Raw genomic sequence first — 23,199 nt, 5'->3', positions numbered from 1 at the left:
TGGTGGGCCAACACTAGTTTTTCAAAGATTTTTTTGTGATCATAGATTTGAAGACAACGAGTTTGTAGTCATTGTGCCTGTTATACGAGGTTTATAAGGGAACAGTATGATTGTGGAGCATGTGAAGCACAAGACAACTTCACACAAATTGACTGACCTTTTAAAGATCTGTGTGAAGACAAGAGCCAGTTGGTCACCACAGGCCTTCAGATGGAAGCGTGAGACGCCATCTGGGCCTGGGGCTTTCCTGGTATTTTGTCTCTGAAAGAGTCTCTAGACATCCTCTTCACTGATGCAGCATGCAGGTTAAATTGGTGATCAGTTGTAACTGTAAATTGCGTGGTGAGTGACTTGGAGCCAGGGTGGATGCCTTGTTTTGTAGGGTTTCAGCGTTGCTTCTTTTGTCCCCTAAAGTCTTTTCGACTGCTGTGGACCTAATCTTTGGCCTGATGAAGCTCCCTGACTTTGGCTTTAAAACTTTCACTTGCTGTATTTTAAAGTCTTGCTAGGGACACATGTTCTCCATCTGCGCTGACACCTCACAAAGTTAGTGTCATTAGGCTCAATTACATTGTTGGCCTATCTTCCCACAGAGTTTACCGTGGGCTTTGTGGATTTTAGTTTCCATTTTCTGTACGTTGGGAGACGATGAGTGATCCAGAAGGTTCAAAAGCTGCATGGGGGACAGAGCAGTAAGCCTCCTTTTTAATACTGTGTGACAGTGTGTTTCTGTTCCGAGTGGGATACTTAATATACCGTCTGTATTTGTGCAGTTCTTTGCTGAGGTTTGCTCTTTTAAAATCCCCCAGAATAATGAAAAGAGAGTCTGGGTGCTCTTGCTCCATACTGGTTATCTGGTCAGCCAAGCGCTGCAGCGCCTCGCTCACACAGGCTTGAGGCGGGATGTAAACACTGGCCACAATAAAGGAGGAAAACTCCTGTGGTGAGTAAAAACGGCTTACCTTTTATGAAAAGAGCTTGAAGGTGAGGGCAACACATTTTCTTTAACACTGTGACATCGATACACCAACCTTCACCGATATAAAAGCAGATTCTGTCTCCCCTAATTTCCCTGATACAACTCTTCCAATATGTGGCCCACTGCTTAGAGTAGAAAGCCAGGAAAGATATAATGAATGTCCATATGGGATTCAACTCACAAGGTTTTACATGAGTTAAGTGTAAGAGAAGGTGAGGAGTTCTTGCCGGTTCTGTTTAAGAGTTCGACTGTTTTATTGCTCAGAGAGCAAAGACTCATCAGGTATATAATCATGAGCAGACTCTGAAACTCCCACGATTGGAGCTTTAGCAGCACTGCTGTATTTTCCCTGCTGCTTCTCATGCAGAGGTCTGCTGCTCCTCAAACTAGAGTGTCCATGAAATTCCCTGCTTGTGAGAAATACAGTGTCAAAATGATAATAAGGGATCAACACTTTCTTCCTGACATGCTTCAAAAATCGTAGTGCACTGCCTGATTTTCCGTTTGCTTCAATGGAATTCCAAATAATGATCTTGGAAATATAAAAATCGTCATTTGAGAAGAGAATTTAAAGCTTTTATTTTCAAATTTGGGGATTCCTTTGTTAGATTACTCAAATAACTCTTGTAGTTGCAGTGACTTCAACTGACGAATTAAACCACTGCATGTTTTAAATGTGTATTGATTACAGAAAAAGGTTGTCCATGGCAAAATGACTGCAGTATGAAAAAGATTCTAAAAAACTGAAAGAAAAGGGAGGGTGACAAACTTTGTTTTTGCTTTAAATAAATAAATGGATGACAGAAATCCAATCCAGCATTTGGTATGACAACAAACGAATATTAATTTTTTTATTACTAGGTGCCACCGAAAAACTAGAATTCAATTTAGAGGCACTGATTAAGCTGTTAATGCTCCACTGATTAATAAAATTGAGTACTGCTCAAGCATGTTAAGTGTTTCTGTTTTTCTTCCTATAGAAAAAGGTACACCGAAGCAAATCATTTGCTTCTTTCAATCAGGATTCAGTACACATATAATACTGACTTGAAAACCTGTAAAACTCTTTGTTTAATTGAAATGAATCATTTTAAATGTCGGAATAATATCTGTGTAATTTCAAACATGCTGCTTCAGGGGTTTTCCGACAATTCTACTTTCATACACCTTACAGTGAGCTAAAATGACCTTCCAAAATAAGAAATAAACTTTCTGGCAAAACACTGGAACATTTCCACTGAAACGTCACTCACCTTATGATGGGTTCCACAAAAAGAAAGGGGGAAAAGTGTTACTGTCAATCTGTTGTGTCAACTTTAGACTGACATTCCATAATGCTACAATACACAGTAGCTAAAGTTACACATTTGGGTTTTTGTTATATTTTGTTTGTACACAAAAAATAAAATAGAGCTTCAGTTTATAGATTTGAAGCCAGGAAAGAGGGCATGAATCTGACAATATACACTTTTTCTATCACTGTTCTGCTGCATTTAAGTGCTGCTTTCAACACCACAGACCAAGTCATATTATTGTTATAGGCCATCTGGAAAATCAGGTTAGTCTCTTTGGGACAGCATCAAACAGTTTCAGGACCTATATTACAGATAAACAAGTCTACATTAGCCTCAGACTGCAGGTGTCTAGTAGATTTGATGATGACAGTGGAACTGTCTTGACCCAGTTTATGCTCTTTATACATACTCCTTCGGGAGAGATTATACAGCAATATGTCTTTGCTGTTATACATACACACAGCATGCAGAAAATATATCTTTCTGTTCAGCCATAGGAGCCAAATTATACTTGTTATTTGCCTGCTTGGCATAAACTGTATAAGAGTAACTGCAGAAGATTGACGCATGATGCCTTTCAATTTAAAGAGGAAAGGAAAAAAAATTGGTACAAAATCATAGACTCATGCTTTACAGCAAAGCAAGCAACCTAACACATACAGTATAAATAGAGATCAACACTGCAGACCTTACTCTACTATAAAACTATTCCTTCATCATTATGCAGTAACTTTAGATTGCCTTAAATTAAAATGATGCACAAGCAGGTTTATCATAAATAGAAGTAGAATTAATCCATTTCAAGGTGAGAAAGATTGTTCTGATTACTCTCAATAGAATTGACACATCAATTAAATCTATGGGCACTTTAATTAATACCTAAGCTGCCAAACTGCCAAAATGAAAAGATATCTTTACTGATTTTCACAGAATTAGACCCTTTTTCTTGTGCTAAAATTGAGTTAAGATCATTAGCTTCATGTATAAGGAACCAAATCCGCCCAGATTTTCTCATATTCAGTGAGGTGGGCACTTTGATAAAGAATCACAGAATTCCGGATTTGTTAACTCTGTCTTTCTCTCTTATATCATCTCCCTTATTTTGTTATTCTTGAGAATTATTTTTACTATCACCATACTATCAGAAGTTCAATACACACAAGAAAAATCCTAAAATGAAATCTGAGTTTAAATGGCACATTTAGATATCGAGAATTGTACGGCTCTTCAGAGGTGGCTGAAAGCATTTGCGACCAATATTGGTCTGGAGGAGGTAGCTGCGATGAATTTCTTTCCAGGCTGCAGGTAAGCATGAATCCATTTTTCATTTTTGCCCTGAGGGCAATCGATGATGGGGGGAACGAGACAACAGCACACCCTGAATGAGGAAGGGTACTCTCAAAGGTTCAAAGTAGCCTGCTGGCTCATTCAAATTCATCCTGCTAAATCCAGAGCTTTCCATATTCCCACCATGTTCCTATGGCATACCATAGGGAGATCTAGCTGGCACTATAACCACATTTTTTATTTTGGGCTGCACTCTGTAATGGCCTGAGGTCAGATGGTCAGGTCTAGATCTACATTAATTCACGTAACCTCTGAAATGCTATACAGTATATACATGCGTGCCTGTATCTACCAAGGACACAGAGTGATGGAGGTGATGAAGCACCCAAAACCACCGAGGCCCAGCTAATATCATACCATTACAGAGCGACAGTCCCAAATGGTTCAGCCCTGCTGTTTTGGACCTGCAGTCCAACCTATTTGCATACTGTGAATGATTAATTACCGAGGCTAATGTCTGAGGAACAACTGCCAGAAGTAGCTTAATGTTGTGCTCAGATAATACTGGAGATTTTTAGCAACAGAAATACATCAGAAATTTGTGTTTGCTTTTTTAATTTCTGTTGCAGTTTAGTGTGATACAATGATGCATCACACTATTAATTAACAAAATTTTAACTAATAGAGGTTTCAAGTTTAAAATATTAGTAAAATCTCAATAACAAACTCATAAAACAGCAGCTACTTAAAAGAAAAAAAAAAAAATAGTTCAGCTGTACCACTCTTTGCCAGCAGGTGGCACAAGTGTAAAATTGCAGCATTTATTATTTTCCTTCCCTGCAGTTAGCCCAGATTACTCTGCGTAAAAATGGTACTTGTGGGATGTGCAGCATGTTTGTTTGAGGTTTGAGCGAGCTCGTGAGTGCATCGCCGTCTAAAAATCCTGTACTGACAATTCCGTTTCAAGTTTTTCCTTCAGTTTAAGTTTCCTTCCTACAAGATTTCCTAAATTAAACATTTTCTTGGTTTGATTGCAATACAATTGATAAACAGGGACGATGTGCAAAATTACACAAATCCTTTACCATGTGCCTTCATTACTGGCAATATTAAGCAAGCGTGCGAGCTGAGCTGCCAACAGATACTTTCCACAAAATTGCTCCTAAAGTAGTATGTGTGTGAAAGAGTGCTTTAATTTCAGAGAGATGATGGGAGAGTATCTCAGCTGTTATATGACATGTCCATGACCTTGACCGTGACCAAGTGTGTTTTGTTTTGTATTTTTACAGAAACAAGACTTCTTCAAGCTCCACTTACTCCATCAGTCTGAACTTGTGCAACTGTGAGGAGAGGTTTTAAGGATACTCGCAGATTATCCTTAACATTCCACCGCCTGATCCAAATTTACTCAGGAAGCCTTTCTGCAAATGCTTATCTTTTTTGGGACTGGTGTCTTTGTGTAACCAGACCATAATTGGAAATCATTAATGCACTCATAAAACATGAAACAGCTTATTACCCAAGTGTTTCCCCCATGACTCCTGATTTAACTTTTTTGCTGAATGAAATGTAAAAGGTTTTATGAAGTTCATAAACTATACATCATATGTCGTATGAAAGTCTAATTCAGTTAAAATGTCCTGGATATGTTGTGGGTGCCATTGCTGCCGCTCTGTTCACAAGAGCATGCTGTACTTTACAAGAGCAAGCAGCAAACTTAGAGCCACAAGAACGACTATGATGGTGCTGAAGAGTATCCCCCCCAATATGGAATATTTTATACATTTAATGAGAGGTGGTGTGAAGACAAGGATTTTGGCTTGGAAAAAGTCGATAATTACACAGCTGAATTAATTCTTTTGTTGGCATTCTTTTCTTGTCAAATTTGAGGGGAGCCATGGGCTAATGTGTCATGCTTCCAGCAAGAAATACGAGGATTTGGGCAAGCACTCAGAAAAACACAAATTTCAAGCAGAAGGCAAACGTGAACAAGCTGTAAGGTTTTAAAAAAAAACAAAAAAAAATACAAGGGAATTTATACTGCTGATGTGTTTATCATGTGAAAAATTAAAATATTGTTAATTGAATTGCTGGTGTTTTGCCTTGCGTTGTAATTTGTGCTGCTGAACAAACAGCTCTTGTAATGTGAACGTTATGCATATCTTTTAATTTGCTGCGATAGTCTTTGTCACGTTCACTGAAGTGGGTTTCATTGTCAAAGTAGTACATCTACCACCGAGTGCTCTTCATGTAGTGCTTCCCATACATTGATGTATTTGTGGAGTCCCACCATAATGTCAACATTGATTTTCCATTTTTTGTTCCAATTTCAAATAGGTAAAATCTATTTTCATTGCAGAACTGCGCGCAGCACATTGATTCACTCAGCTCCTACTTGCCCAGCTCTCTCTCGTTCTCTCTCTCTCTCACACACACACACACACACACACACACACACACACACACACACACACACACACACACACACACACACACACACACACACACACACACACACACACACACACAGACAACAGACCCGTCTGTGAATAACCCCTCCTCTCTTTGAACACTCTGAATCAAAACATTATCATGCGCGGGAGGAAGAACTGTTGTTGGCTTTTCCCCGCAGAGAAGACGGCTAGCATAGCTGCTAGTCGACATGGATCTGCTCCTGCAAGTGGATAACGTTAATGTTCATTCTTTAACTCTGGTGCTGAATGTTTGCTCCCTCAATGCAGATGAATATTGAAAAATATTTTTCAAAGACTCAAAAGGGCTCATCCTGAGGAGGTGGAAAGGCAGCCTGGACCAGAGGTACCAGCCAAACAGTGTACGTACAAACTTAGGAAAACACTCGTGGGAAAGCTGAACAGTCCGACCAGCGTGATTACCGATCCACTTCATTTGTTTTGAATATTTCAAGGCTTCTAGCAGTGCTGCTGTGGCAGCTGAAGCAGGGTCACGAAGGGTCAGGAAGGTATATCCATAGCTAATGAAGAGAGAGATGTAGAAGAGCCAGCTGGGGCAGAAGCAACAAGTGAGAGGGATTCTAAACACACATTGTATATATTGTTCAGTTATTTACTTGTCACAAAGTGCTAGGGAATTACAATATTTGCGGTGGCGCACCTTATATATGGTATCATTTAATAATTAATTTGGTAAAGCTGTCTTCTTTCTGCTTTGAGTTTGAGTGCTGCTCTGGTGATTTCATATCATACTGGCTGTCACTATGTAGTTGATGAGGTGCTAGTACCATAAAGTCTCATCATCAAGATTTAACTACACAGCTAATTGACCAAGGTTGACAATACGTTGTGAAAATCTACCTTCTAGGGTTTGGCTCGGCATGGTGTTGCAGGCCACAGTACTCATGTGCATGAGTCATACGTTGCCAAAAACACACAGACACACTCACAAACTCACACGCACACCGGAGCCACTTACCAAGCCAGTGTTCACCAGTGATCTTTCCAAATCCCTCACGATAGGACTCCCATCCTCTGAAGAAATTGACCGAGCCGTCCTCTCTGCGCTGGATCACCTACACAGCCAAGACAGCGAGGAAAGAGGTCAGGGGTCCGATGAGATTCATCTCACAGACTGTTTCATGCTCCTCTGTGATGACTCATTCAAAGTCTCACTGTTGGTCGCTGAGCTCATCCAGAACTCAACTAGATGAACTCGTAAATGCTTGCTCTTTCACTAATGAATAATGCAGAAGCTCTTCCCACTAAAAAGGCAATTTGTCAGAGGCTAATAAAAGGAATCCATTAAATCTTGACTGACTTTGAATCAAATCGCCATGGAATCTGCATACTTAATTGAAATCCCATAAGAGATGACATTCATAAAACAATAATCCTATATAGCCGACACGTAGAGAGAGAGATGGAGACGAAATTTCTCTTCTTCTGTCCTGTGAATCATGAAGTTCTATAAAGCAGTGGTGTGTGGAGAAAACTTCCAGCAACTCTTTCAGTTCGAGAAACAAAGGATATATTAGCATATAGCTGACGTGCAACGACTCAGCTCAACTGTGTGTGTGCGCATGCGTGAGGGTGCCTCTGTATCGACCAATGAAATACTCTACCCATTAAAAGTGCTGACATGCCAAGTGTCAGGCTGAGGATGAAAGGAAATTGGAAATCTGCTACTGTAGAGGAAATGCTGTTGGACGGCTGTGTTAATGTTGAAATGTTCAGCGTGACTAATCCCCTAACTTACCATAAGGTACCAGATGGCACCAACAGCCATATTTGCTTTTAACTTCAGCGCAGACAAAGAACAAAATCCTGCAGAGCAACAGCAAAATCTTCCTCCTTATCACTCCGATCCCCAAAACTGTTTTCATCACGATCATCTTAATCATCATTACTGTATCCTCATCACTTATCAACAGCATCTAATGCTTTCAGGGGTTTATCCTCACCTCCTCAACTTAATTCCAAAGACTGATTTCTTCACTTCGTACATCATCATAGCATTTTTTTCAAAAACCTAAACTTAAATACTTAACTTAAAAAAATAACAATCTCGATACGGATTCTTTAGATTTGTTTTCCTTTTTTCTGTAACGTGTGCCAGAGATACATACTGAGTGGGACATTTAAGAGTAATGGATGTCAATATTTAATTAATTATTCATTATTGATCATCGTAAGTATGTAACGGTGACACTGTTTCTAAATAAGCGCAAACCAAGTTTGGCCTTTCTACACATACACTGATGATGATCTACAATAAGCTTATACCGGCAGATATATATCGAGATGTGAGTCTTTACAAACATCTCACAAATATATAAATCCCCTTTCTGAAAAAGGCTCAGTAATTTCCCTAATACGACTGGGCACTGTAGTGTTTAGCAAATGTGACTCAAACAGCAGTAAATCGGGCACTTGTTGGGGACTATTTTCAGCCTCGGATTAACATGCATTTGGTGCTCCAGTGAGTATTCATCGTAATTAAGGAACATGTCACTCAGGGCAACAGTGTAAGTCACCGATATGATTTATGGACAACAGTGATCTAACTATATCAGGTTGTGGCTGCACAGACAATCGTTGTTAGTAGGATCAATTCATTTGTTTTGGTCTTTTCTTGGGGCTTACTGACGGTAAAAAAAAACTATAGAATATCCCCAGATTTATCCTTTAATCTGTTTAATCTGTTTTTTAGTGGTACCTAAACAACTGACAATTCTTCCATCTGCTTCTGAAAGCCCCTTTCATATAACCCTATGACATTTTCTACCGTGTCTTTATCTGAATCTGAGGTGAAACCAATTAGTTTGATGAGGATTAAGGTGAGTAATGATTCACTTTAGTCCTGTGTTATCATTTACAAATTATTTTACATAATCAATTCTATATTCTGTCTCATAGGCGCTATGTGTTTTGAGACTTTACACTTCAGCACAGTAACATTTTTTCTGTATCACACTGAAAGTAGATAGGTGTATATTATTGCTGCATATTAGAATATTAATGTATGGTACACAGTGTATATTAAAAAAAAGTCATAAATCATTCATACATAGGGACCGAGTGTGGCTAGAGGACAGCTTAACACACAGATGGAGTGTTAACAACTACACTGTTTAGGGCTGTCAACCAATATTCTAAATTCGATTATATAATGGAATTTTGAAAAAAAAAAAAAAAAAATTCAATATTTGATTGTGGAAAAAAAGCAGCACTACCGCCGCAGTCTGCCTCGTGAGTTCTGGCGTGGGCCTGGGCCGCTGCATTGAATGCACTGCATGACAGGAGGTAACTTTTATAGATTGAAAAAGAAATGTAGTTCACGCTCAAACTAGCGAATAATTCAACGACAAACACGTGTGGTAATGTTGGCAGAAAGTTCACAACCCAACGTGGCCAAAGAGAGCGTGATTTGCGCCCCGGGCGATCTAAAGATCCCCGTTTGGAAATACTTTGGTTTTGCCCAGTAGATGGCAAAATTGGGGAACATCAAGATTAAGTTGGATGCAAGCTATGTAAACTACAGTGAGCCGACCGTTCCAGGACTAGCACCCTGAGGGCACATTTCAAAAATATGAACCCAAGTAGTAATGTCTCATTGTTGTATTGGTTTGCCCTCTTATGGACATTAGCGCAAAAATAGATATTCGAAAGGTTCGAGCCTATGTTTTTTTTTCCAGAGGGAATAATCGAACGCCGTTTTTGGCCAATTTTGACAGTGCTACTGTAATTCGGCTAATAAAACAGAACCAATATTGTAAACCTATACTGTAAGTTTTGCGTCACACTGAAGTTAATGACCGGGATGTTGTGTTAACATTTTTTTCTTACTTACTATACTTAACACATGGCATTAAGCATATACTGACAGGGTATGACGGCTGACTGCAGGCTAAATAAAACCAAGCCTCCGCCTTTTTCAGTGATATTCTGGACAAAGGCATTGGAATTGTCAGCCACTTTAATATAAGTCTTATAAAATAAACATATAAATAATAAAACAACGAAGAAAAACCTAATCTATAGTATGATGTATCTCAGTTCAGTGATGACAACATTATCAAGACAATAAAATCTCATCTTCTGTGTTTTCACCAGTGCCTGAATGGTTTTAAATTTTCATACTACATGTGAGTGGCTTGCTTACAATAAACATTTTACTCACATATGGATTCATAAAACATGTTTACCTCAATGAAATCTTTTCATGGTGATATTAAATGATATTACGTGTAATTCACCGTGGCCAATAACCTGTTAAATAAGGCTATTACTGCAATGAATGCAATGATGTCCTGATTAAACTACTCACAAAACCCTTGGGAAAAATGCTGTGGCATTTCACAGTGCAAACACTGCACCGTCATCGAGCTACTGATATGTCAGCAGGGTGCTCAAGGACTGTGAGGGAGCTGGCCCCTGTTGCAGCTGGTGTTTTCTACTGATTTCCTGGGTTAACAGGTGAGATTTACATCAAGATTTGGGCCAAAAAAAAAAAACAACAAACAAAAAAAAAAACAACTCTTTGGTAAAGGCACTGCAGTTAAGTACGACTGTCTTGAATTCAGGAACCAACAATGTTGAAAATTCTCCATGAAATAATAACCTTCCAGCCTCCTTATCTTACTTCCTCATTCCTCTTCAAACCTCCTTGTCCCTACATTCAAATTAGCTGAAACAGTGAAGGCTGCAAATTGATAACGCTATGTTAGAATGAGGTAGAGGTTTTCCTTTTCATCCACCCTTAATTGTTTTTTCTTTCTCCCCTGGCACCCACTGTATTAGCAGGAGGAGGCAAGAAAATTGCATGAAGTGCCCCCTACCCAACAAATCACAGGAAAACTTCTGGAAAAAGAAAAACTCCCTTTCTTTCTTTCCACCAGAGACAGTCAAACGTTGTTTGATGTGTCAGACTACTGTCAGTCCTTATGAAAAGATTTCAGAGAACGATAACTCAAGCCTCTAATTTTTATTCAAATCAACTGTGGCCTTTCAGAACAATATATCGCTCACGTTATCCCAGCTCTGCAAAAGTCAAAGCCTGTCTGGCTGCATACATATTGTAGAGCCACCTGACATATAACAAAGATCTCTGATAAACTGGAGATGGAGAGCAGAGCTCTCATGCAAGCATTGTTCTGTTGATATAGTTTTTGTGATGCAGATATAGCTCCTGTCTGTATTTTGTATTTAGGTATTTAAGGTCGAGAGACACCGTTGAAGATGGCTTTTGTGTCTTGGCTAACCCCTCTCACTAGGATTGTAATTTAGACCTTCTGTTCTGACAGAAAACCTGAGACACCGATGCACCAGCAGCAGATAAGTGCTACTGGGAATCACTGCAGCAGTGAGAAGCTGGCCAGTGGTCACATTAAGCAGCGCTCCACAGCAGCAGGTTAACCAGCAAGCAGCTCAGTGCTGATTAGGGTTAACACTCTTGTGTCTTCTTGGCCAAGCCCCCCCCTCTATGAATAGCGTCCTTGTAAGACTGGAGATCCCCTCTGAGTATTGATTGCATGTGCGTGTCCCTGGAGACATGTACCTCAGAGAGACACCAATCATTTACTTTCACGATTCAAGAGGGAAAGGCAGTGATCAGAACTGGTCGGTGGAAGAAAGCACGGGATTTTGGGAGTGGGTGACCATGCTATTGGTGCTACAATATATACAGTATGTGTGACCGGGTGTTTGTATGTATGTGTGTGTGTCAGTGTAGACATCTATGTGCTACATGTTTGCATATGTCAGCGTGGTTAAAAATGGATGACCTGTATGGGAGGCCAGAACGGTCCCAGTAGTTTTTTGCACATGTGCTTCTAAGCATGTTCAATAAATCTGTGTGTTTTACATATATTTGTGCATGCACACTCGCCTCTGTTTGTGTGTGTGAGTGAGTGAGTGAGTGAGTGAGTGAGTGAGTGAGTGAGAGAGAGAGAGAGTGATATTGTATGCCTGTACTGTACTTGAGGTTTTATAAGTGTACGGGTGTAAATGTTAATGTTCAGAAATAAAAGTTCAGAAATATGAAGACAGGAGGCAGATAAGCAGACTACTGTCTTATCTGCCTCTTGCATTACGATTACTCAAATAGAGCTTTCTCCGGCCACTGGTCAGCACAGTGGGAGAGAGGGTGTCAAAGACTGTCGGTGTCACAAAACAACCGCTTTTCAACTTCAGCTTCAAGGAAACAAAAGTCAGCTGACCAGTTCAGGGCGTATCTGTCTATAAACATGCATGCACGCGCTTTTACAGTTTTACATGTTTCTACTGTGGCTCAAGTGCTTCTGTTTTATTGAGACTTGGCTGCTAATGTCACCTCACCACACCCCCGAACACAGACACAAACACAGTTTCCACTGGGATGCAGCTTAACATCCCAACTGACAAATCCGTATACACAGTGTCTAGCTAGAGGGCAGAGCCTGATATCAAAGTTGTTGCTGTCAAGGTCAGACTCTGACAGGCTTGTTGTACTTGGGCGCGGGGCAGGTGACATTCCAGCCGCACACATACTGAGAACTGCTGTGAACTGTGACACAGCAGCCGTCTAAGTCGAGGCTGGAGCAAGGCCTCAGTGTTTTAGGACAGAAAGTACACAACAATCCAAAAACTGAAAATCAATAGTGACTACAGCATGTGTTCATATTGGTATAACATTAGTGAACACAATAATAATAGCAAATGGAACCCAGTGCAGTTACATGCATTGGTTGCAAATGTTTAAGAAAATGCTCGACCTATTTAATTGTTTATGGTATATCTTTTCTATTCTCCTGGGGACAAAATAGAGACACCTTACAGTATAATTTAAACACATGAAAACTAATTGTTTAGTATACATTATGTGATGCGTTATTAATTACTAATCATCATAAAATGGAATCAACAGCTCTTTTGACACAGTCTGAACAAAAATGCAACATTTGAAGCTTTTACAAGGGTTTTATTTATGGCTATTGTATTCTCAAATATTTTTCTATGTTCACCATCTGTACAGTAAACATAAAAAATGATTCTGGGACAGTTTTTATTTCAACTTCCTCTCATCTTGTAGCTCTCGCACCTTCCATTAGTCTCTCTCCATATTGCAGTATTTTGACTGTATCCCTTTTCCTTGCAGCTCTTAGGTAATTAATTCTTTCTTCAAGCTGTTCCACATGCTCTACAAAGCCTAGACAACCGATTTCTCACAGGTAACTTTTTCAGAATTGCCTCTATCATTTCTGCAGCAGCATATATTTTCTTTAAGAAAATGCATCATAATGAAAATTGTCAATATAGGGAACTAGTTTAATTGCAGTAGCTCACAATATGACTGTTAGTTCTGCTTCATCCGGACAGATGGCAGGCCACAAATGACTAAATATACATCCTATATTCTTGCCTTCTGTTTACCTTTTAGTTCATTTGCACCATTTTCTTTATTTAAACATTTAAACTTATGCACAAACATTATACTGGGTTCACATTATACCTATATTTGTTTTCTGATGTGTTAAAGAGATGTACCTAATGATCTCCAGTCAAAAAAATAAAACATTTTTAATTACATATGCTCAATTTTCCCTAACTGTCGCCACTTTTGTTCCTAACAGCTGCAAAGTTGTACAGCAAAAGTTAAACAGCTTTCTTTCTTCTCACAATTCTTTCTACACCAGCCTTTTTTATTGATGCATGGTAACACTGTACAGCACAGAGGCAGACAGGCCATACAGATGAAGGAAAGTATCTTTGAAGGGTGCAGTGGTTGCTGTAACATGTTTTGTCAGAGTGTCGGTGTCAGCAAAGCCCCATAAACTAAGTATTGACAGTTAGAAGTCTCTTGCACTCTTAAGACAGAAAAGCGAGACCTGTGTTCCAGGACTGCAACATCACTGCAGCTTGTCGTAGAAAAAAATTAATTCTTTGCGGGGGAAGAAAATAAATAAAATAAATTAATAACAGAAAATCAGCCTGTTTTGTAAATGCATTTTATGTAAATGAAATTACACATAATACAGTAAGTATGTACCTGCAAAATGGTAGATGTTGAGTGTGAGTTATAGGTAAACCATTGTAACCAACAAGAATTGAAGTCAAGTAAAATGGCCAAATAGTATTAACAAGCAAATCTCCAATCCTTAACGACCATGTCACCCAGCACTTGCTAAAGGGCTATTGCATTGGCATGATCACATTAAGCTCCCTGTAATCTCTGCAGTAGATGAAGGCTACTTAACAAGCTGCCTTAAGCTCTTCAGCAGGCTTTCTGTCAACTGCTGGGAGCCCGGAGCATGCACAGACGGACACCCTGACTGACAGACCAGAACACAGGGAAGAACCAACACAAGCACTCCAAAGCTGATTGGGGCAGAAATACAGTCTGGCATATGACTGGGTGGAAAATAGGAAATGTGCCAATAGCTTGTTAGCTCCTGGCATGTACACACTGTGAGCACACTATGTTTATATGTTTGGTGCTTTGGCAGCAGATGTCACTTGGTACCGCCGCTCTATACTGACTAACTGAAGATAATTGGTAACATCTTCGGAGAGTGATTAATACATCCGCCATAAGAGACAGACTCAATTATACAGAGAAAATGTTAAAATACACAAATAAAGATATATATATATATATATATAGTATGTGCAAGTACTAAACACGATACAGAAGTACAGAGTTGAAAAATGAATAAGAGAAAAAAAAAAAAAATAAATCAAGCAAGCTTCGAGACTAATAGAATCACTTCCAAGCGCTGCCTCACACTCACTTTCATAGTTTTAAAATATATCAAAACAGACTGGTAGAGGAATTGCAACCAATTTGATTACATTGTTAAGAATATTGATGATATGGTGACAAATTCAACAATGTCTGATGAAAGCAATCATAAATCCGCAGCAGTCTGCAGAATTTCTATCTTCAAAGAGGACTGCTAACATCTGTTGGTGAATGTTTTATAATCCTATCAGAAAGACAGATGTGCTCTGAACACAGCAACAGCAAACAGGAACAGAAGGAGAAACACAATCATCCACACATAGTCTTTCTCTCTCTCTCTCTTTCTATCTCACAGACACACGCAAACACAATTTCTGCATTTACATGTACGTAAGTAAAAAGATTATTCCTGGCTTTCAGCAGCAACCTGATTTTGGAAACATCATATAAACAAAAAACCTGGTTTTCCTTATGGGGTAAAGGGCAATTGTGGTATTTCTAAGCCTGGGCCCTATATCCCCATCTGTATGGGTCTAAGTAATTAACAAAAATGTTTGGAATCGGTCAAATATTGAGCGAGGATGCTACAACCTGCGAAACGGCTGCATTGTAAGCAAAAGGGGCATCAAAGTATGTTTAACTAAAAGTGCTTGTTTTTGCTACTGATAGGTTCAGATTGTTATTGTAAGTTTCTGACAACATTACGGATAAGATTCCTACAGAGAGATGTGTATCTACCAAGTAACACAAAACTCGCTCAAGGAGAAGTCTCGCCCGTAAATCTCGCAGGAGGTGATTTGTTGCAGGAAGGCAACAGTGTAAATGTGAGAGGTAGAGCTGTCCAGGGAAGAGTGGAGTAAAATTACAGAGTTGGAGTGCAGGAAGAGTAGCTTCCTGTTATCCAAAAGATTAAAAAAAAACAAAAAAACCAACAATGGTTAGTGTTGGCTCATTTCTGAATTGAGGCGAGAAAATGACACAAAGCACTTTGCGAAGCTTTCACAGACAACATTTGGGGGACAGGGACGCACTGAAGTTGTGGCTAGTTGTGCTACAAATGAATAAAAACGCTCCTGTCCGTACACTGCACCTTGCAGACCGTCATGTTTGCAGTGACCATTCTTCCCAGGATGCCTACTGCCAGTCAAGTAGGAGAAGATATCTTACACCCGAGCACTTTTTCCTGAAGAAAAGTACTGTTCCAAGAGTGGAGAGACCTGCTGCAGAGTGGAGATAATGGTATTAGCTAAAGTTATTTTGTTGACCTATCGTCAGTGCACACGAAAGCATGCTAGGAAGAATCAATCGATAAGCCAGTAGTATTTACAAATTATCAACTGAGTCGTGACTGATTATGAAATAATCATATAGATCCATTTCCCCTTTAGCGGTTGGTATTCATAATTATGGAATAAGAAATTTTAATAAGCTTATATTATCTGAGGAATATTTTTGAATATTCAACAATGAATAAGTGAAAATGTTTGTGTGAGTACTGTAAAAAAGTCATATTTATGTTCACCTTTTATATGACTTAATGTTATTAGACCGTTTTTATGCCAACATTCGCGTATCCTATACATTAGGAGCTATTAGAGACTTGTGCCAATTACTGATGATGGTAGTTATTACTGATCATTTTTATTATTATTACCGACACGATTCGGCGTGACTTCAACTTTTCATCGCAACCAAATTTCTTGATAATGTATCCAGAAGTTAAGACATGTCACTTAAAACCACAAAAGCGAACCTCCTAGTGGCGCTAGATGAACAGTCGGGGGCTCACCAAAGTCAGGAGGATTCATCCTCTGGGTACCATGGATATTTTTAAAAGATTTCCTGGAAATCCATGCATTATTTGCCCAGGTCATGACCAAAGTGGTGGATCGACTTCTTGCTGCTTGCATGGCTAAAAAATAAATAAAATACTGAAAATGTAAACCAAAATATGCACACACTGGTTCAAAAACGTGGTAGGGAGCAGATCAGAAATCTGGTTACTTACCAGCTGCATGTAAAATGGGGTTTAGGACTAATCTGAGTATTCTAGCACATATACACTGTATTATAAAAACCTTAGTCTTCACGGTAACATGTTTCTTTTGCATGTAAATGTGGTGAATCAGACTGCTTAAGCTTTTAGTTGGAAAAAATTCTAATGGGATATAAAACATCCAGCAGCAGCGATCGCTTGGAGCCCTATTTGTGTGTGTGCTCATGTAGCAGAGAGGATATATAAAAATCAGTGAATGTTCCTGCGCAACCCTCACACAGCTGTCTAACATTTCCTCACAAAACCGGCACCCATTCCCGTCCTAATTGCACTAATATCCTGAAGGACATGTCTGACACTACCTGTGATAATGCTACTAGTAGACAGATCATGCTCTTTCGAAGCAGCAAAATAAACTGTTTCCTCATTCCAGTTAATGAAGGTACCAAGAGATGTCAGCATCCTTGTCCTGAAAAGTAAACAATAAAAAGAAAAGTAATTAAACATATGATTTAACTCGTAGTCTGTCACAGTGAATCTAAACATTAGGAAAAAAACTGTGTTTTGAACAAAAGTTAGATTGCACTTCCAAGTTTTCAATTCCCCTACCTTACAAAGCATTTACAGATAAGAAAACAACTGCAAAAACATCCATCCTGGATTTTCTTTTTTTTCCAAACCAATAAACTGACAGATTAAATATTGAAGAACCTCTGAGCCAGATAGAAATGCTGGAAAGCCTATATTGTACACTCTGAAATGCTCAAAAGGCACTCCAAGCCTCTAAAGGAGTGATACAACATGCACACAATCGTACATTCAATCGCAAACTTTTACATTTCAGTTCTTAGCTGAATTGAATATTTGAGAGTGATTGCAGTACTTCTGATAAAAGCACCATTTTATAATGCAGCTCCACACTGCACTCTGATATATGTGCTCTCATTCATTATTTATGCCATGGTCATTTTTAGTCCCTTCCTTTTAACAAATAAAATAGTAATAATAGAAAACATTACCCTAAGCCGTGAGGCTGTATTTAAATGGCATTTAAAATCTCCCTTTCCTGAAACAGGTAGACCACTTGCCTAAAGGATTACTTGAGTATGAGTGAGGGTCTTATGTGTGTGTGTGTGTGTGTATGTGTATATATGTGTGTGTATATATATATATATATATATATATATATATATATATAGATAGATAGATAGATAGATAGATAGATAGATAGATAGATAGATAGATCTGTCTATCTATCTATATCTATATATATCTCTTATATAGAGATATCGCTCTCTCTCTATATATATATATCTATATCTATATCTATATCTCTATCTCTCTCTATCTCTATCTCTATCTCTATCTCTATATCTATATGTCTGGGTTCTGGGCCTAGTAATGACAGCTCTTTTCTTTTATGTCCTATCTGCTATCATCCCTCCTACCTCTGTGGTCAGACGCTCTCCAGGGCATGAGCTATGGCAGTGGAGAAATATTGACCAATTTCCTCTGACAACCATCCACATCAACCTGAACTAATGTCTCTCCTCTGCTCTCCTCTCCTCTCCTCTCCTCTAGTGAAGTCACAATTAAGATGTGTTTCTTGAAATGGACGCTAAATTACACAAATTGAGATTGTCTTGAGCTAACACGAACCCCCACTAACTTCTCTCACATGTACAGATAATATATAGTTTGTTTGTTGTTTAAACAAAAAACAAAAAAAACCGTTCAAGTCTCAGTAGCTTGAGTCACAATTTCCATTTGAGTCTATGTGATTTGTTATTGTTCCATTAAGGTTTCAAGCAAGAATACACAACTTTTACTGAACAGCAGCCACTACTGCGGAAAAAACTGCTAGTTACAGGACAGTAGCACATTGAATTTTCCTTAAAGATGCCCTGTTGAGCTTTCTAGTAAACAAACAAAGGTTATGTTTATATTAAGCGTTCCTCACCAAATGAATTGTGTGTTTCCTTGAGCTCTACAAAATGTGATGATTGCATTTCCCTCCTTATGGTGCATTGCTGCATATCTTGGCATGTTACCACCGTTTGTCGATAAGTGGAATAATTTGAAACCACTGGAAGGAATGTGTATTGTGTCACCGGCATGTACACCCACATGCACGTGCGTTCTTAAACAAAACTGGAGCTGTAGGAGAAAACAGCTCCACAGTGCTACTAGAGGTCAAAAAACTGCAGAGGGAACTTTTAATATCCTGAGATTTTCTGAAATCAGCCGCTTTAAAAGACGTCATGTTTAGACCTATCTGTGACATTCTAAAATGTTGTGTGACGGGATCACATATAGAAAAAGGTCATAAAGTTACTACCTCTGCTCATTAATGTCGGTTACACAGTATCTGTGACAAGTTTTGGAGGCAGAACACCTCAGTGTGTTGGGTTAGAAATGGTGCATTTTATTGCTAATGAATTCAACTCTTCATTTGTCAGCGGTAGATTGTCTCATTCCTTTTCATGAAAATCGGTGATCCGGCACACTTCATGGGTCTACAGCAAACACCTGGCACTGTCTCCTCGGTAGCTATAGCAAGCAAAAAATAGTTTGTTGGAAACCTCCTTTTGTCTGGCTTCTTCACATGAAAAAGGGGAGAAACATGCATACATTTATGTGTGACCAGTGAGTCCATATGTGATGTCAGCAGCACTCGCATCCCATTCTCCATCACCCCTGAATCCATATAAACCGAGGAAATTTGGGCACTATAGGCTGTAGATTTATCCCTCCTCTCTACCACACCTCAAAGCCACTTCAACCATACATTTTCGGCCTCTTTCTCTCTCTGTGAAAGAACCTGACAGGTGTGATTCACATCATCTCTTTTTTTTTTCCCTGAACCCTCGGGGGAACTTGTTCTGTTCTACTACTTAATCCATTCAGCAAAAACTATTGATAAGGCAGCATTATAAATTATGTATAAACATGGCATTGAGTAATTTATAGTATGGATGATCGGGTAAAAAAAAGCTCCTTCCTAGCATGTACCTGATTAACCCGAGATTAGCCTGTTTTTTGAATCCAATTGCCTGTTAATAAAGTTAGAAACTGTGGTATTTGTGGGTGGCTGTGTTGGGGTAGTTTAGACTGTTTGATTGCGCATCGTGCAAAACCTTATGGAAAATGGCTTCTGTGATCATACAGAAGCTGCTGCCTTTTGCAGTAGCTGATGGCGTCCGACTGGTGGGCATCGTGACAGGGAACCATAAACCCTGCCTGTCTTCACCTGCACGTTAACGTGCCCACACCTGCAAAGCGAGTCCCTGGTGAGGCAGATTAGCGAATTTGGAAGCTGTATATGGTGAGATGTAGACATATGAAGGGACATATGAACAAGCATCCTCCTAAAGATCAGCACTGACTGATGCCACAGTTCTGCTGATTGACGTCTAAATCTAGAGTTTCGTCCTGTCACTGTTACTTAAGTGAGCTGCATTATCCCCCAGGCTCCCTAAGGGCTACCATTTTACTGCACATACAATAGAACAGAAAGACTTTATCGCAGGCTATATCTGAAGCTATATCTGTTTTCTTTATCTGTATGTCTCACTCTCTCTCTCTCTCTCCAACTCAAATTCTAATATTTTCATCAGGCTCTCCCTGCGCTGTCTCCTCTGGGTCCTCCTCCCTCTTCTATGTAACCTGCTAATTTCTCTGTCTATCTGCAGCAGTCTCTGCAACAGTGCTACACTAAGTCAAAGTATGCTAATGAGGTGGCAGCATATGGCTCATTCCTTATTTAAGCTCAGCCATCAGATAGACAGTAAGCGACTCAACTCACCAAGCATCCCATCTCCCTACCTGCCCCTGTTGGATCACACCGTGCTGATCTCTTAATGAGGCTCAAGCGTTATCACAATCAGCTCAACACAACTGGCAGGATCAGTGACTGCCACATTATCACTTCAATCTGAGCTGCTATGTAAATCCTTTTATAGGACAATATGCAAAGAGCAGTTACTTAACACTAGCGCATTGTATGAAAAGGGGCGTAAACTCTGATTCGAAAGCATACTCACACTCACAAGCGCTTTCTGTGTAGGTGCACACATCGGGCACAAGGATTAATTCATGCAATGACACACATGCACACACATACGCATTTACCCACTGACAGGCTGGTACGTACTGTAGCTCTTTTCCATCGTGCTGCGGTAAGCACTCTGTCACTTTGACAGCCTTGCTTTTATTTGATGATCGGAGGGTACGACCTTGCCTATCTCACACAGTCACCGATTTACAAGCTTACACTCACACACGCACAATTCACTGTCATGCCAGTGTAACAGTGACTTGGGCTGAAGTTTGCTGGATGTGTTTGTAGTGGAAGTGCAGTATAAACTCAGCAAAACTGGATAGTCACACCATTCTAGGCTATATACTTCGGGCTGTGTTTAGCTTTGCTATTCCTCTTCTTATTACTATGTTTGACAATGTATCTAATTATTGTAGAAGTATTACACTAGTAGCACTAGTGTTAACAGTTCAGTTCAGCGAAAAAGTCACAGACAAACACCAGCCAGAGACCGCTAGCAACTCTGATGGTTTGAGAAATCATTCTTTTCAAAAATATGGAGAAAAAAAATTTCACGCCTCTGTAACATTTTAACACAGTCAACGGAGGAAGCCTTGTAATTTCCCTCCGAAGAAGTTTTAAAATATCCACCATAATCCTGTCAACAAGACAGCATGACACCTACTGATGCAAGCTGGAAGAGGACAGCAGACTTGATTTTATAACCAAATGCCGTAGACTTATTTGTTCCCTTAAAGCATGTGGAAACTTTTTATGCAGCCTGGACCACTTTGCACGACATGAAGGGAAACAGAAATTAATTCTGTAGCAGTTCATTGTACAAATGTTGCAAATCGATATCTGAATAGTTTTGGACAGATTCCACAGTCAGTCCCTGGAAGTTTAACTAAGATGTGTCACGACCTGTAAAAAAAACAGAGTAGTGATGGATTCATGTAGCTGAAATCCCAAACTCTTGGAGTGTCTCAAGGCTTTAGTCCTCTGTTAAGAACTGCTCTGCTTTCCCTGAGGACTGCCATAGTACAATTCAGAACAAAGGGAAATAAATGGCTCTAACCAGTGAGATGGTGTGTTTATGCACACAAAGTAAAATACATCTAAACCACACTTCCAAATATAACTTCAAACAGCTCCGTGTCAATATTTGTTCACCTCGCTGTCTCTCATTCCCAAAAGACACAGCACTTCCAGTATACAGTCTCACTTAAACAACTATGTTTACTTTAGCGAGACCAGACAACTGACAGTTGTTTGATCAAGGAAAAAAAACACATGCTTTAGGAAACTCTAAATATCTATTTCCATGTTGCGTCTATCGGTTTCCATCTTTTTACAATAAAAAAAATCCTCTCAAAAATATTATTATACAAAGACAAGAATGCAAGATTTAAAGGACCAAAACATAAATGGGTCAGACATTTGTCAACTATAAGCTGTATTTTTATGAGCTGCTTGTGCAATTTGTCTTGCCTCTAGTGTACTGTATCTTTATGTCCCATCTTTATATTATGTCAGAAATCTCGGCATCAGCAGATATATTAGATCTACATAATTTAGTTATGTTATGTTATGTTGTCACAGTTACACTACCCTTGCTTTTGAATCTCTAACCCTGCTATTACGGCTTCATTTACTTAGCCTACTAAACAGGAAGTGTCACCATGATTCATTGGATATATTTCGGCATTCTGTGTGTATTCTTAGTGTCTGTTTTATTAGCTTTCTTTGTCTCACTCCCTGCTTTATTCATTTTCCTTTCAGCACTCTACCTGTCGACATTCTCACTTCAATTATTACTAAATTAAAATTCTGTTTACTGTGGAAGCCCATTTCCACCAGTGTGATGAAAAAAAAAAAAAAAGATCCTGTATGTCATTATAATGAGAAATTTTTCTCGAAATAATGACTTAGTATCCCCAAATAGTGACTTAATTTCTTAAAATAATGACAAACTTATGAGTCTCTCATTATTTTGAGAAAGTTTCTCATTATAATGACTTAGAGGATCTTTTTTTTTTTTAACACTTTGGCAGAAATGGGCTTCCAGAGTTTTTTCTAAATGAAAAACAAAGCAAATAGGTCCTCTTGAAACTTGTTCTTAAGGTCTCCTCGCTCGCCTGTAATAAAACTTTGATAAGACCCTTTTTCGGATTGATACATGAGACTCCTTAGGCAGTACAGCTGTCCTTATTTGATGGTGCTTGAAAAAAACAGTATAGAACCTAAAGTACTGGATGACTCTGACTTGATTTTGGGGGTTTTTAAGCAGGTTTGTAAAAGCAGACGTGGTGAAAAGGCCTTCCATTTCCCTGTTTTCATTATCATCTTGATTATAACCCTGGTGAAAAATGTAAAAGCTGAGTGAATGTTTCTATTTTAATTGGTGTAT

General features: G+C 39.1%; 1 protein-coding gene across 1 annotated transcript in view; it reads right to left on the bottom strand.

The window, feature by feature from the left end:
* Positions 1 to 23,199, bottom strand: part of LOC120805994 (fibrinogen C domain-containing protein 1-like) — a 98,905-nt gene that overhangs the window by 26,212 nt on the left and 49,494 nt on the right. Inside the window, exon 6 of the mRNA XM_040156602.1 lies at positions 7,012 to 7,108. Within this exon, the coding sequence (XP_040012536.1) occupies positions 7,012 to 7,108 (97 nt within the window). The remainder of the gene's footprint in view (positions 1 to 7,011; positions 7,109 to 23,199) is intronic.

Source organism: Xiphias gladius, chromosome 20 (assembly GCF_016859285.1).
Source record: "Xiphias gladius isolate SHS-SW01 ecotype Sanya breed wild chromosome 20, ASM1685928v1, whole genome shotgun sequence".
Lineage (NCBI taxonomy): Eukaryota > Metazoa > Chordata > Actinopteri > Istiophoriformes > Xiphiidae > Xiphias > Xiphias gladius.
This window is presented reverse-complemented; position numbering and strand designations above follow the sequence as displayed.